Raw genomic sequence first — 12,567 nt, 5'->3', positions numbered from 1 at the left:
GGGGGGGCGGGGCGGGGGGAAGGGTAACGTGGGGATAAGGACACATATGTAATATCTTAATTAATAAAAAATATAAAAAATAAAATAAATAAATAAAACACACCTACACCAAGATGCAGTATCAGAAATATCAAAGCACTAGAGCTGATAAGGAAGAGATTCCACTAAGTTCCAGAAGAAAAGTAGCTAACATATCCCCCCCAAAAATGGAATAGTTTTAACTTTCTGAAGGAAAACTATTTCCAACCCTGAATTCAATGCTCAACCAAACCATGACTTCAATAAGAACAAATTAATCACATTTACAAACATACAAGAAGTGTGTCACCAAAATGAAGGCATTAAGCCAAAAAAGAGAAAATAGAAACTGTAATACACAACAGAATCCTCAGAATGGTAAGGGGAGAGCCCTTAGGAGTAGATCAAAGGCTCCCAGAGATATTTATTCAATGAAATAACAATTACAGAATATCTGATATGCACAGATATCTTTAGGAAAAATTTAGACAACTGGTAGAGTGGTTGGGGTGTAATTATTAACATGTATACAAAAGCTCTGAGTAGAGCCTGACCGGCATGACTCAGTGGTTGAGCGACAACCTATGAATCAGGAGGTCATGGTACAATTCCGTCAGGATACATGGATTGTAACCTAAATCCCCAGTGGGGGCATTTGGGAGACAGCTGATCAATGATTCTCTCTCATCATTGACGTTTCTCTCTCTCTCTCTCTCTCTCTCTCTCTCTCTCTCTCTCCCTCTCCCTCTCCCTCTCCCTCTCCCTCTCCCTCTCCCTTTCTCTCTGAAATCAATAAAAATGTATTTTTTAAAAAGCTGTGTGTACAAATATATAAAGCTATAAGCAAATGAAAAAAAAAATCTTACATCAGAAAGACAAAAAGATGTATAGGAAAAGTAACCACAGTTCACTAAACAGATCATCTCTGCTAGAATAGAAAATCACAGTAACATACATAAACACTACTGCTCTAACGAAATTATATAGAAGGATGAGAAAATGTACTTTTGTGTGATAGGGACAAGAGAAGAATGCTAAATCATCATAATTCACAGTGGGAAGTCAATAAATACCTACATCAGAATAATCATAAAGTAGCAATATACATGCTACTCAGAAACATGGAATAAATGTCTCTGGGGAAATGAAAATGGGTAGTGCGATAGTGAGTACTGGAAACTCATAGAACTAGTCAATTCTTTACATTATGTGAATGTATCATTTCCATTAAAATTTATAAAAATTATGTCAGCATATTGGTATAAGCTCAAAACTCATTATCAAAATGCTCAGCAAACTGACAATTTCTCACATCTGTCCCTACACCTTGGATTTTCTAGGTAATCTTTGAAAGGATTACCTTGTGCCATTAAACGAGGTGATTTTCTTGGTGATCTCACTGAATTTTCTTCTACTTTGTCCCTCAAATTCCTGTTAGGTAAAATCAGTTCTTCTTCATCAATGGTATCATTGCCACTTTCTTTAACAACTCCTTCGTCCATAATATCGTCAAGACCAACAACTAGAAAAAAACAAAAACAACCAAAAAAATTACTTCTAAAAAATATTGGGGATGTTTAAGTACGTAATGGCCTGTACAGAATATTGTGAGAACTGAATGCAATCGTACATAGGCTTGAAAATCTAGGTCTATTCCTAGTATATGATATTGCCACTACCAAGCTCCCAATTCAGGTTTACAAACTTCTACCTTATAAGGAAACTAGGAAAGGCTATAATCTTTCTTGATTTGACCTCCACTATCACTGTCACTTATTCACTGTTCCTTTGTGAACATAACAAGCAACTAACTATACCTGAGTACTTGATTACCAATTTTGGTTAAAGTAGTACAGAAGAGTTTAATATCCTAAAAAGCTTGTGATTCTAGATTCGTGCTAGAACCAAAAAGATTCTAACTTTATATGCTACATGTATGAAAGTATTATAGATAATACTTTTTAGTGGTAATACACAGACACAAATGAAAACAATGTGAAACTTCCCCTTCCCCCAAATGCTAGAAAAAAATGGTACTTGTTGCCCAGGTGGCATGGCTCGGTGGTTGAGCACTGACCTATGAACCAGGAGGTCACAGTTCTATTCCTGGTCAGGTCATATGCCCAGGTTGTGGGCTCAGTCCCAGTGGGGGTTGTGCAGGAGGCAGCCAATCAATAATTCTTCTCTCATCATTGGTCGGTCGGTCTCTCTCTCTCTCTCTCTCTCTCTCTCTCCCTCGCTCTCTCTCTCCCTCCCTCCCTCCCTCTCCCTTCCTCTCTAAAATCTTAAATGGTAGTTGTTTAATACAGCTATATAATCAAATTACTTTCTCCTACTCAAAAGAGAGAAAGTGGGAAGATATAGAAAAGGATTGAGAAATACTTAAGAAAATATAAATACTGAAACACTATACTTATATACTGTCACTGGGTTTATTTCTTTATATAACAAATATACCTTAACTAGCTGACATAAAACAATTCTAAATATGCAATTGCATGAAATCTAGTAAAAAAGAATGTGATTATTTAGATCAGAAGGCCCAAATTCAAATCCCCGCTAAAATCTATAATAAAAGCGTAATGCTAATTAGACCAGACGTCCTTCCGGACAAAGCCAAGGCAGCCAGGGCCCGGGCGGGGACCAAGCCCCTTGCACAAATTTCGTGCATCAGGCATCCAGTACTTAAATAAAACTTGACCAAGTCACTTAACCTAGCATATCAGTTTTGTTTATTTATCTCTAAAATGAGAATAACAATACCTCTCCTACCTACCTTACAGGACTTGTGAGGAAGAAGTAATGTATGAAAACTCACTTTGTAAACTTTAGAATACTAGACATATGTTAGTTATTATCTTTATCCTAGGGGGTTAGAAGGACCCTCAACAAGTTATCTAGTCATCATCTTTGTAGCCAAGTAGAACTTCATTTAAAAGAGCTCAACAAGATAGTAGTCTATCCTAAAATTTAAAGAGAACAAAATTCCTTATAAATATAGTTTCAAATGGTACAATCTTTTTGAAGAGCAATCTGACAAATGGAATCACAAAACTGCTAATGCACGTTGACCACAAAATTACAAAGAATAGAAAAGTGAATTATGGAAAAAATGCTGGCTTTTTAAAAAACATACTTTGATCCTTGTTAACAAATAAATGATATGTGTGTATGGACATTTAGATAAACAGACAAATTAGCAGGAAATAGATGAAAATTGTAACAGCTGTTCTGTAAAAGACAAGAATATCCCTTTTGCTGTTTTCCACATTTCCTGCCATTTGTATTGCTCTCACAGAGTATCACTATGCTTGGCATTAAAAGCTTAGAGAATATACTTTAGGAAAATTCATCAGGACTCATTTAAGATATAATTTAAGGAGAAACAGGTGGGGAGTTCAGTTAGAAAGCTATCCCACCATGATGGAAACTTATGTTGCCACACATTCACATATATTCTCAAAGAATTTTTAATATCATATTTACATTTCTACCATGTTCATTTTAAAAAGCAAAATTTAAGACTATTTTATCAATTTTATATAAAAGCATATATACAATATATGCATTACAAATATGGATAGAAATAGTTAAAAAAAAAAAAAAAAAAAACAAGTGTTATCAGTCATTATATTTCTAGTGGTAAGGTGGATAAGGAATTTTGGAGTTTTTTTATTCATTGTTATTTCTGTGCTTTCCACATTTTCTACAATGAACATGTAAAGAAAAAAAACAATTCAAAAGAGGAAAATAGTCCAGGAGAAAAGTGACTAAAGTCTGAATAATAGTGTTTGTTGATAGAGAGTGAAAAGGTATGTTATGAATTTTAGAGCTATATTGCAAAGCAGAGTCAACAGGATTTAGCAAGCCAAATTCAAATGTCAGTTATTAAGTCTTATCATATTTCATTTGCTGGCAGCATCTGACACAGCTGACACTTCTCCCTCCACACTTAGCTCCTAGACATCACATCCTCTAGCCACTCCTTAAAATTCTTTGATAGAGCCTCCCACTTCTTTCAGATGTCTACGTACTGCAAGACTTAAGTGGGTTCAGTCCTCCCTTTTCTCTTCTGTATCTACATTCACTCCTCCCTAAGCAATCTCATCTAGGACCCATCTATACTTGGATAACTCCCAAGTTATTTTTTCCATCCCCAACTCACAGATGACCTTTGGAAGAGTATAATTTAACATCTCCACTAGGTATGTCAAGCTTAACATATTGAAAATAAACACTAATACCACCTATTCTCCCACCCCTCAATAAAACTGCCCAACCTAGGATATTCCTAGTAACAGAACCCTCATTCATTCACCCTGTTGTTCAAGCCTCAACACTCTAGAACAGCCGTGGGCAAACTACAGCCCGTTTGAAATGAATAAAACTAAAAAAAAAAAAAAAAAAAAAAAAAAACGTACCCTTTTATGTAATGATGTTTACTTTGAATTTATATTAGTTCACACAAACACTCCATCCATGCTTTTGTTCCGGCCCTCCGGTCCAGTTTAAGAACCCATTGTGGCTCTCGAGTCAAAAAGTTTGCCCACCCCTGCTCTAGAACTATCTTTAGCTCCTTTCTCCTATCCCACGTCCAAGTTATAAGCATACCCTGCTAGCTCTATCTATAAAATATCACTCATCTGAGTCCTAGCCCATTTTGCTCAGTGGATAGAGCATCGGCCTGCAAACTGAAAGGTCCTGGGCTTGACTCTGGTGAAGGGCGCATGCCTAGGGTTGTGGGCTCGATCCCCAGTGGGTGGCATGCAGGACGTAGCCCATCAATGATTCTCTCTCATCATTGACATTTCTCTCTCCCTCTCCCTCTCCCTTCCTCTCTGAAATGTGGAATATTTTAAAATGTTTTAAAATATACATATCACTCATATGACCATTTATCTCCTCCACAGCTAACATTCCACTCATAACCACCATCATCTCTCATAAAGACTATAAGTTTCCTAGTATCCCAGGTTCCTCTATTGTCACCCCATCACACACAAAGCTTTTTCTCCATAGTCATCACTGTAATCCTTCTCAAATATGTATGTCCCAGGATTCTTATACTATCCAAGGATCCCCAACTACTAAAGCACCTACTAATTAACCTCTCAGTGCCTTAAATGCTTGTATAAAGTGGAGATACTAGTGATCAGAGGGTCACTGGGATCATCAAATTAATATGTGTAAAGGGCTTTGCTACATAGAAAGCCCTATATTAACTGTTAACTGTTTTGTTTCAAAGTATCCCCATTCATGTACCTCACAATCAAAAATTATGTATTCCTTCTCCCTTTTCTTCAACTTCCCTTAGAACAGCGGTTCTTAACCTGTGGGTCGCGACCTCTTTGGGGGTCGAACGACCCTTTCACAGGGGTCGCCTAAGACCATGGGAAAACACATAGATAATTACATATTGTTTTTATGATTAATCACTATGCTTTAATTATGTTCAATTTGTAAAAACGAAACTGGGGGTCACCACAACATGAAGAACTGTATTAAAGGGTCGCGGCAAAAGGAAGGTTGAGAACCACTGCCTTAGAACTAATTAACCATTAAAAAGGGTATCTGAGATTTCTTTCTTCTAAAGCACAATTGAAATAATTCACAGTAAAGAATAATCTCAGGCAAATCCTTCAAATTAGGTACTTTAAAAAGTTTAATCCAACTGCTTTTGCTAAGAAAATGAGTAGAAGTAAAGGAGAACCTGGGTTCTTTTCAGAACACTGCCTATTCTCAGGGCCCTCTCACATCTTCCCTTCCCAGGGCCACAGGCAAGCTAAGATTCAGTATTTGATATCCAACTTTTTAAAAAGTGACCAGTCCTATTCAATACAACCACTAAAATGGGAACTTTGGTTTACCCCAAAAAAGTACGTCCTGAATTGTTTAGAAGACAAGTTGTTCAGCCAGCCATACCATGCAGAAAAAACAATAAGCTTTTCCCCCATTCCCACATTTCAGAATTAGGTGTCATTCTCATTTGGAAATTTTGGCATAAAATCTAGGACCATATTCAGAAATCTCTTTTAACCTGAATTTAAATCACATTAAAATCCCTCCCCCATCCCTATACTGAAATGGCCCTAATTAAATGTGCTGAGGTCTGATGCCAGTCAGGTCTATGGGAAGTCCTCCTAACACTAACACTACTTTATTTCAGACTACTTAATTCTGATCTCTTTTTTGGAAAAGGAGACAAAAGAAAACAGAACAAAATCATTTGGAGTTAGATTTATTAAATTTCTCAACAACTGGAATTAGTTTAAATCACTTTAGTACCATACAAAAGGGAGAACCACATTTGACATTTCTTAATTCATGCTGGCAGTACAAAAGCCAACTCAACTACTTCCATGGCAAGTATTTCCTCTATTATAAAAGTTCACATTAAGAATCAGATTTAAGAAAAAAACTAAAGACCATGATGTCTTTGCAGAGTCACAAGAATAAAGATAAGTCTTGTGTTTTGAAACAGAGTTTCCTTCATGGATAATTCATACATTTATTCCTAAAATAGGCTGTATCAGTCCACTCGCCATCAAGTTTTATGTTATATGTAATTAACCATTTGGGATGAAGTTATCATTTTAGATAGTAGCAGTTCCTAATTTGAAAAATACAAATAATACTACTATACACATATATTTTTCTTCTTCAATTCCTTCTTTACAATAAACTTTAAAACATAGGTTTGCTGAGTTAAAGGCAAATATATATTATTTTACTATTTTATCTCATTATATAACTTTGCATAAAGATTACACACAATTTATAGTGTAAAGGGCTGCATATTATGCCTCAGTAAGAACTCACTGACACTGCCCTGGCCAGTGTGGCTCAGTTGGTTGGAGTGCAAGAGGCAGCCAATTAATGATGTTTCTCTCTCATTGATGTTTATATCTCTCTATCCCTCTTTCTTCTCTCTAGAAATCAATAAAAACATTTTTTAAAAAATTAGGTAGCATGCCAAATTGAGGAGTGTCTTGTAGGCCAAAAGGACATTAGCTTTTTTCCTTTGTGCAAAATGGAAAGTTTCCAGAGCACTGTGAACATGAGGCTGATATGACCTAACTTATTAAAGGATCATTCTTGGTGCTCGTTTGAGAATACACAGTAGAAATCCTCAAAGGCAGAAACAGGGAAGCCACTTACTGACTAAAGCTATAATCCAAGTGAGAGATGGAAATGGCTAAGACCACAGTGGCAGTTAAGAAACAGAAGTATAAGTAGCCAGACTGCTGACCAATTGAATATGCGAAAGAAAAGGATATGTAAAGAATGATGCAAAGTAAGAAACTCAAAAGAAAGGGTTGCCAAGGGGGAAGACTGTAAGAAGAATGGCACCAGGGAACCTGGGATGTGGGGAAGTAGGTATCAAGGAGTTCCGTTTTAGACACTAAGGTTAAGATGACAAATAGACATCCAAAGAAGTAAACACAGGTGTCTAGAGTTTAGGCAAGTTAAGGCTAAGGAGATATGTATGTATATATGTATGTATGTATGTATGTGTACTGGGATACTGAACTACAGTTTTTTAAATTATGAAATTGGGTAACATTACCACAAAAGTCAGTAGAAACAGATTTCTAAAATAAAGCCTAAAATCTGAACCCTGATATACTCCAGTGTTCGGTCAGAAAGCAGCAAAGAGGAAGAAAGGAAAGTGAGAGAATAACCAAGAGAGTTGTAAAAAGTCAAAGTCAATAGATTATTTCAAAAGGCAGATCAACTGAGCTAAGTGGCACTAATAGGTAGAATAAAAGAGAAATGGCCCTTGGATCTGGTAGTATGACAGTGACCAGTGAGGGTGAAATCTGAATTTGAAGGAGAGAAACAGCGGGGATAGAGAGCATAGAAATTCCAGGAGTTCTGTTGTGCACAGAGTGGAAGAACAGGGCAATATAAATATACTAGTGGATAAATATAAAAGATTATATGTCATGCCCTAGTTGGTTTGGCTCAGTGGATAGAATGTTGGCCTACGAACTGAAGGGCCCCGAGGTCAATTCCGGTCAAGGGCACATGCCAGGGTTGCAGGCTTGATCCCCAGTTGGGGGCATGTAGGAGGCAGCTGATCAATGATTTTACCTCATCATTGATGTTTCTATCTCTCTCCCTCTCACTTCCTCTCTGAAATCAGTAAAAATATGTATATTTTTTAAAAGCCTGCTTAAAAAAAAAGATTGTATGAGGTAACACTGAAATTCAATTGTAAGAATGACAGAGTATATACTTCTTTTCAATTCTGTCAAGCACAGATAAAACAAAAGGGAGCGTTGGATATTCCATCATGTTAACTACAACCCATATCTATGGAACACAGAATAGAAACCTAAAGTCAAAACATGAAAATCTAATTTCATAAAATAATCTAAATATTATCTAAGATATAAGGGCTGAAAATTTACTAAAGGTTTATGTTTCACTCCCAGGCAACACTGATTATGATTTTAAGGAAAATGCTGAAATATACATACCAAAATTTCAACTGGATTAGATGTGCCCCAATGTTTCTAAAAACAAGCACACAGAAAAGGCACTGGGACACCCACTGGCCAATTCTGGAAAAACTAGTGACCAGTTTAACACTGTCAATACAAGCTTGTGTGTTTGGGAAGCATCAGGGAGTACTTAGGTGCTTAAGAAAGATACATCAATTGGCCGCCTGCGATATGGGCTCCACCTGGGATAGGACCTGCAACCTAGCTATGTGCCCTGACCGGGAATCAAACCCATGACCTTCTGATGCATGGGACGACACTCCAACCAACAGAGCCAAAGCAGCCAGAGCTAAATATTACTTTTATTTCTTAGGTTTTTCTTTTTAAGGTGGGAGAGCACATGGGAAATAACTGTCTTCACAGTTCATTTGCATGGACCACCAATTAAGACTCACTTGTGTAAAGCTAAATATAAATATAATCATGTAAACACAACCCAAGAGGATACTAGAACTATTTAGTATCAACAATAGATTTTAACTTGATAAAAAGGACTAACTAATCACTTAAATTAATGTAGGTATACTTTTCATTTGCTATTTTTCTACTTGGAATGTATTTCACTGACTCAGGATCTTTTTGTTGCTGTTAATTCTCACCTGAGGATATTTTTCCATTGATTTTGAGAGAGAACAGAAAGGAGGGGGAGAGACAGAGAGAGAAACATCAATGTGCGAGAGATACATCAATTGGTTGCCTCCCGCATGCACCCTGACCAAGGCCGGGATCAAGCCTGCAACCAAGGTACGTGCCCTAGACCGGAATCAAACGTGGGACCCTTCAATCCGGGGAGCAATGTTCCAACCACTGAGCCAAAGCAGCTAGGGCACTTACCCAGAATCTTCAAAAGGCTGGCCATTACTTATCTCTAAGGATGCTGCTACTCTTAAGGTCACTTACACAGAGAGGCCTGCCCTAACCAGCCCAAATCAAATAAACCATGACTTCCCACTGCCAATCAAACAACCACACATTTTGAATCATCTTACACTTTATTTGTGAGCTCCATGAGGACAGGTATACTGTCTCAAACAAATCCTCCAGCAGTGGAAAGAGTCTGGCACACAATAGGGATATTTGTTAAATGAACAAACAGTACCAACTACTTTTATGCCAAAACAAATCATTATACCTCACAATTGTGGAACCATGAGCCAAACTGCTGATACCTGGAAATGCTATTTAATAAGAATGTTACCATAAAAAGAAATCAGTTAAAAAAAAAAATGCAACTCTACTCTTATAATATGGATCTTATTATTATTTATTGGTCTCATATATCAAAAACACAGATCTCAACCAGGCACTGTGTTTTATAACATTGTGTTCAATTTTACTCAAATAAAAGAGAAAAACCAGAGACAATCAAGGCTCAAGAAAAAGTTCTTAGAAGGTAACATCCCTAATCCGTAGCAGCCCAGGAAAAGATTTTAATGATATATCCAATATTAAACAGAACAGAAATTCCATGAGGACAGGAATTTATCATTTTACTTTCTGAGATATCCCTAATTCCTAGAATGGCAGCTAAAACATACAATACCCAGTGTTAAAAACAGCTCAAATTTTTTTAAAATGTCATGAGATTAGAACCTCCACATTAAACTACACTCCAAGCAAGAAGTTAGCCTCTACTCCCATCACAGTAGTGCTAATTAATTCCTTGCAGAACTCAGAGTAAGAATGCAATAGTTTAGAAAACAGAGATTAGAAGGAAGCATCCCAACATCGAGCAACCAAACAACAAAAAAGCTCCTTACTCAGAAAGACACCATTTTTCAGGGTATGTGCATAGCAACCAAGCACTCTCTAGGGCTACAACTGATAAAATCTCTATCTAAAAAAACTTTGATCAAGTATATTAAAACAGACTAAAGACATAACCTCCCATTAACAATGCCAAGGAGGTGAAAGATCTGTACACTAAAAACAATGAAAGAAACTGAAGACACACATACAAGATAAAGGAAAGTTATCCCATGTTCATGGATTGGAAGAATTATATTGTTAAAATGTCCATACTACCTTCCTGTCTGGGTGGCTCAATTGACTAGAGCATCGTCCTGTACACCAAAAAGTGGAGGGGTCGATTCCAGGTCAGGCATACACCTAGGTTGCTGGTTCGATCCCTGGTCAGGGTGTGTACAGGGAGACAAATGATCTATGCTTCTCTCTCATACTGATGTTTCTCTCTCTTTCAAAATCAAGAAAAACATATCCTCAGGTGAGGATTTAAAAAAAAAAATTAAAAGTGCCCTGGCTGGTAGTTCAGTTGGCTAGAGCATTGGTCCAATATGCCAAGGTTACAAGTTCGATCCCCGGTCAAGGCACATACAAGATGCAGCAATGAATGCATAAATAAGTGGAACAACAAACTGATGTTTCTCTCTCTCTCTAAAATCAATAAATGTAATTTTTTTTTAAAGTCCAACCCAAAACAATCTACACATTCAAGACAATACCTATCAAAATTCCAATGGCATTTTTCACAGACCTAGAAAAAACAACCCTGGCCAAGTAGGTCAGTGGTTGGAGCTTCCTCCTGATATGCAAAGGTTGCAGGTTAGATCCCTGGTCAGTATACATACAAAATCCAGCCAATGAGTGCATAAATGAGTGGAACAACAAGTCAATGTTTCTCTCTCTCTCTCTCTCTCTCTCTCTCTCTCTCTCTCCCCCTCCCTCCCTCCCTCCCTCCCTCCCTCCTTCCCTCCCTCCCTCCCCCATTCCTCTCTCAAAAATATTTAAAAAATCCTAATACTTATATGGAACTACAAAAGACCCCCCACCCCAAAAGCAAAGCAATCCTGAGGGGAAAAAAATAACAAAGCTGGAGGCAGCACACTTCCTGATTTCCAACTATATTACAAAGCTATAGTAATTACAAGTATGGTACTGGCATAAAAACAGACACATAAAATCAATGGAATAGAACAGAGTCCAGAAATAAACCCATGCATATATGGTCAATTAATTTATGACAAAGAAACCAAGAATATAAAATGAAGAAAGGACAGCCTCTTCAATAAATGATGCTAGGGCCCTGACCTGTTTGGCTCAGTGGAAAGAGTGTTGGACTGAGGACTGAAGGGTCCCGGGTTTGATTCCAGTCAAGGGCATGTACCTTGGTTGGGGGCACATCCCCAGTAGGGGGTGTGCAGGAGGCAGCTGATCGATGTTTCTAACTCTCTATCATGTAAATATATTATGTTATATTTATATATTATATTAATATATTAACAATCTCTCCCTTCCTCTCTATAAAAATCAATAAAATATATAAAAAAATAAAATAAATGATGCTGGGAAAACTGGAAGCCAGATGCAAGACTGAAAACTGGACCCCTTATCTTATACCATACCAATAAAATCAATGAAAAAGAAGACAAGACAGGAATTAAGCTACTTGCCATCACTGTTTGACAGTAAATTTTTGGATTTGACACCAAAAGTAAAGGCAACAAAAGCAAAAATAATCAAACTGGACTACATCAAATGAAAAAGCTTCTACACAGCAACGGAAACCATCAACAAAACAAAAAGACAACCTACGGAACAGGAGAAAATATTTGCAAATCATTTTTTGATAAGTGATTAATATACAAGATGTATAAAGAACTCATACAACAGCACACACAAAAAAATTTTAATAGGCAGATGAACAGAATAGACATTCCTCTGAAGACATACAAATGAACAAGAGATACAAGAAAAGGTGCTCAATATCATTAATTATCAGGAAAATGAAAATCAAACCACAATTCAGTAGTTCCTCACACCCTGTCAGAATGACTATTATCAAAAAGTTAAAAGTTAAGTGTTAGTGAGGATGTGTAGAAAAGGGAATCCTTGTGCTATTGGTGATATGTAAACTAGTGCAGCCACTATTAAAAACAATATAAAGTTCCTAAAAATATTTAAAAATAGAACTGCCACATAATCTAGCACTCCCACACCTAGGAATAAAGATATGGTATACATACATACACATACACACACACACACCACACTGGAATATTATTTATCCATGAGAAAGAAGGAA

The 12,567-nt window shown here is 36.9% G+C and overlaps 1 protein-coding gene across 2 annotated transcripts in view; it reads right to left on the bottom strand.

The window, feature by feature from the left end:
• The window catches only part of PHF3 (PHD finger protein 3), a 97,001-nt gene that overhangs the window by 46,863 nt on the left and 37,571 nt on the right, over positions 1–12,567 (bottom strand). The window contains exon 3 of one of the 2 annotated variants that reach the window (XM_081093642.1): positions 1,379–1,540. The exons of the other annotated variant lie outside the window; for it this stretch is intronic. Coding sequence (XP_080949768.1) covers positions 1,379–1,540 — 162 coding nt within the window. The remainder of the gene's footprint in view (positions 1–1,378; positions 1,541–12,567) is intronic. 2 annotated transcript variants of the gene reach the window in all.

This window comes from Myotis nattereri, assembly GCF_964212035.1.
Source record: "Myotis nattereri genome assembly, chromosome: 6".
Lineage (NCBI taxonomy): Eukaryota > Metazoa > Chordata > Mammalia > Chiroptera > Vespertilionidae > Myotis > Myotis nattereri.
This window is presented reverse-complemented; position numbering and strand designations above follow the sequence as displayed.